Source organism: Pinus tabuliformis, chromosome 3_1, assembly GCF_031772625.1.
Source record: "Pinus tabuliformis cultivar Carrire ecotype Pingquan chromosome 3_1, CPIR1, whole genome shotgun sequence".
NCBI lineage: Eukaryota > Viridiplantae > Streptophyta > Pinopsida > Pinales > Pinaceae > Pinus > Pinus tabuliformis.
The window spans coordinates 666,777,516-666,782,136 of NC_142301.1; the positions used below are offsets into that span (position 1 = coordinate 666,777,516).

General features: G+C 45.3%; 1 protein-coding gene across 1 annotated transcript; it reads left to right on the top strand.

Annotated features, from left to right (window-relative positions):
- Positions 1-1,355: 1,355 nt before the first annotated feature.
- Positions 1,356-1,928, top strand: LOC149188865 (uncharacterized). The gene has a single exon (XM_089410068.1). It carries the CDS (start codon positions 1,356-1,358, stop codon positions 1,926-1,928), a length of 573 nt encoding a protein of 190 aa, XP_089266194.1.
- Positions 1,929-4,621: the final 2,693 nt, after the last annotated feature.

Sequence of the window (4,621 nt, forward strand, 5' to 3'; positions counted from 1 at the left end):
ATGCAAGCACCGTGAAGTGTCAAGCAACTGCGGGCCACACCAGGACACACAGGCTACTATCGCAAGTTCATCAAAATCTACGCCCAGATTACAATGCTGATGGAGCAATTGCTGAAGAAGGATGCTACATATTGTTGGAATGAGGAATGCAACAAAAGTTTCGAGATGCTCAAGGAAAATATGGCATCAACTCCTATATTGGTCTTTCCGAAATGGAACATTGAGTTTCACATGCATGTTGAAACATTATGTATCATACTGGTGGTAGTACTTACGGATCCAAGAGTGGAGGGGATTGATCACCCAATTGCATTTACAAGTTGTCAGTTGTGAAAATCCTAGAAGAACTACTCCACCACCTAGCACGAGGATTAGCAATGGTATACGTGCTTCAAAAATTCTGCCAGTATCTATTGGAGGCCATTTCAAGATGCATACTAATCACTTGACATTAAAATACCTACTGAACAAGCATGTGTTGGGGGGGCACATTTGTAGATGGTTACTATTATTCTAGCAATATGACTTTGAGGTCGTCGTAAAGCTGGGATGTCTAAACACAAGCCCAGATCACATGTACTAAATTGAGACTGGCGAAAAACCCACAAATCTAGAGGATGGACTCCCGGATGCACAGCTATATGCGGTGCACATAGCAGATGGTCACTTTGAGGATATAATCCATTTATTAACTATAGGAAATGTGCTGTAGGGATATTCCATTCAGCAGAAGAAAGAATTGGTAATACATGCAACAGACTTCACCGTGATTGCCGGCCACCTCTACAAAATGGGCAACGATGAAATATTGCACAGGTATGTCCCGGAATTCGAGTGAGTTCAGATCCTGGCCAAAGCACATGGGGGGGGGGGTCGCTGGCGAACATTATGTAGGTCACGCCATAGCCCAGAAGATTCTTTGTGTAGGATTATGGTGGCCCACTCTGCACCAGGATTCAAAGTCATACTACCGAGCCTGTGACGTATGCCAATGAATGGGGAAACCATCGCGGAGAGATGAAATGCCGCTCCAGCCACAAATGATGCTAAAGCCATTCGAAAAGTGTGCAATTGACTTCATAGGACCTATCGAGCCACGAGGAAAGACAGGCACTTGCTACATCATCACCGCGACAGAATATTTAACCTGATGGGTAGAGGCACAACCAGTTAAGGATTGTATAACTGCAACAACTATGAAATTTCTGTCCGTAAACGTACTGACAAGGTTTGGATGTCCAAAAATTCTCATGAGTGATTAGGGTACACATTTCCTGAATGAAACAATCAGTGCACTCACTGTGGAATTCCAAATATATCACCAACAAAGTACACCATATCACCCACAAGCGAACATGATAGTTGAGGCATTCAACAAAATCTTGGAGACCACATTGACCAAGGTCTGTAACGCACAAAAAAATGACTGGGACTTGTGCATCCCTGCTATGCTATGGGCATGCCACACCACGTGCAAAAAGTTGACGGGTCAGACACCGTTTCGGTTGGTCTATGGCAAGGAATCCGTCATGCCTATGGAATACATTGTGCCTAGTCTGCAGATCACAGCAGTCACAGGTATGGCAAACCATGTGGCTTCGGAGGAAAGGCTTGTGCAGCTAGCCGAACTAGAAGAAGAACGGTTTTTGGTTGGATTCCATCAGCACGTACAAAACCAGCACGAGAAAGCGTTGCATGATCGCCATACTAAGGTACACATCTTCAAGGAGAATGATCTCGTGTTGCTATACGATAGTAAGTTCAAGAAATTCCTTGGTAAACTCCGAATGCATTGGTTGGGGCCCTATATTGTCAAAGAAGTTATCGATGAGGGCACCGTTCAGCTTGCCAAACTCAATGGAGACCGTTTTCAAGGCCGAGTGAATGGCAGTCGCCTGAAGCTCTACATGGGTGACCAGGTCGCCTGACTAACCATTCGAGGGACAATCTCACTGCTCCAGCAAGTTGAAAGAGAGCATGGGATGATAAAGCGGTCTGGGGGAAAGAGGCGCGAGGACAGGGCTACACACTATTTTCGCTCATGGTTGTGTGATAAATGGTGCACCGATGCCTTGATACGAAGAAAGATGACCATTCCTGTCACTCTTCATGACAAGATGTCTGCATTATGGAAAAAGGGAGTGGGCAATGGGCAATTAAGAGAGGAAGTAAGAGTCAGATATGAAACACGCTACCACATATTTTGAATGAGGCCGCTAGAACAAGCGGGAACCAATGAATTCGGAATTCGAGTTTCTTATAAATTCCCAAGGGGAATCCACTGGGCGACTTACACTTTAGGGGACAACATGGGAAGTATCGACATGGATCTGTTTATTCTCTATACACAAGGAGTAAGACCGAAGGTAGTGATATGGCCAATGAAGTAGTAGGGGTCTCTTATGTGTATGGTGTTGACAGTTGTGGTTCTGTAGAAGGCAACACCCACAGTAGGGGATGTACTGGAAAAAGGGAGATACGAATCAGAATTGGTCAGGAGGCCATCACCCCGCTCAGGGGTGGATCAGCCAAACACAACAGAGAGGCGAAAGGATGGATGAACAAAGACCATGGATAGACACAAAGTTCCTAAGTGGCCTTTGAAAGACATTGAGGATTGGGATCTCGTGGAAAACAACACAGGTCTTGCAAAATTGCAACACAAGCTGCTGCAGATAGTATGATGAGCAGATATGAAGGTTGAAATTGGTTGCAGTGATACAAGGAGGTCTTGGATGGGGCTCGCCCGCTAGAGCTAAAATCCTAGCACAGGGTGTTCTGTGTTGACCGAGCAGAGCAGAATGAGCATTATCGGTTGCAAGGATGGGTCGCAACAATGCAGCAGGAGATGGACGAAGCATCACAGGAGACAACAAAGAAGCAGTAAAATAACGAGTGTCACTCAGAGGTAGGTGAACCGCGAAGCCACAACAGCGTGCCTCACCTCACCAACGAGTGACTCGAGACGAGTCATGATGATTGTGTTGGGGGACTATTGGGTAGTGGAAGCCCTGTGCAGTGGTCATGGGGCATGAAGCCCGCAATTTCAGGTAAAGATTCCGTGAGAAGCGCAGAACGCGATGCATAGTAGGTCAAAGTCAAAGGGTAGTCCGCCCAAAAATAATGTAAAGAAATGTAAGCTAAGTCGCCCCGCCCATGGATCACGGTCCATGGAAAGGTATAAATGGAGCGAGTCTCTATGGGTAGAGGTAGCTAAGTCTTGGTGATGATCTTGATATAATGGGTTTTTGATAATAATCGGTAAGTGTCTGTAAGTCCAAGTCGAGAGTGTGGGTAGTGGGTATAGGCTCTACAACTATGTGCGCAGAAGCCTAGAAGAGTCCGCAACTGTGTGCGTGGACCCCTGTAGCTGAGTGTGCAGGGAATATCTGGATGTATTGGTGAAGAAAGGAAATAAAGATAAGTTGCTTTGATATAATTCTGTGTTAATCTAAAATATCGCAGATCTAGCTTTTTGAATGATTGATATTACTATGCGCATCTGCTTAAATTCTAAATACATGTGAATCTATGGTTAATCTAAGTATGCGAACTAAATAAAGCTAATAAATTTTTGCTTAAAGACCTTTCAAAGTAATACTTCATCACATAAAGTAGATCTGTAAACAATGCACTGATAACTAGAAAAGAGTGTTCTTGGTTTAGATCTACTCGAAACAGGCTAGCGTGATGTTGCGAAAGGTTGCGCGAACCCTCTAGATCACATCTAGACACCCCAAGGATGCAGAAACTTGGTTCCAACACCCTCCCCTACTACCTTGGGTGAGACATTAGTCTAAACTCTATGGAATGTTGCCGAAAGGGCCTGTAGCTGTTGGGTTTGCTTAGCTAAATAATTCTTCCGAACCTGGGTCAAGCCCATATAAGCCAACAACAGCACTTACACACAACCTTACTGGCCAATATCTGCATCACAACTTTGACCATAGGATCATTGATATTGGAAATCGCATACCCTCTCTTCTTCTTCTCCAGCTTGAACTTCTTTTTCACGGCCTTCGCGATGGCCAAGTCATCATTGTTGCCCTCCGAGATGTCTACTGGGTCCTCCACATTCTAAGGGACCCAGGTAATTATGTGAATCAAATGATCCGTGATGGGGATGGGCTCCTCTACCCACAACCACCCATCATACACCAGGCAGAGTAGTTGCCTGATGATGAAAATAGTCACTGGGGCGCGGTGGTAATGCAACACCAAGAGCGGGTTTAATAGTCATGCCTTTTCTACACCTGTCAGCGACTTATGCGGATCCAAATCTATAACTCCCATCGGCGCATCATTATTCTGGTGCATGAGTTGTGTGGTTGCCAAATGTGGGAAATTCTCATTGTCCGCGAGATCCCAATCTTCAAATTTTAGAACAGGCACTCGACCCAAGTGCGCTCCATAGAAAATAATGTCATCGGGGAGCAATGAAGTTTGGAGAGAGCACTTGCTCTCATCTAGGTCTTTGGGCTCCTTTTCTTTCTGCCTTCCGCCGAGGAACATATGCCGGTAGCCTACTTAGAGGGTCCGCACCCTAGGTTTCCACCTCCATTTCTACATCCTCCTCCTCCTCTACTAGGATTTCTTCAAAGTATTCCTCATCATCAACTTC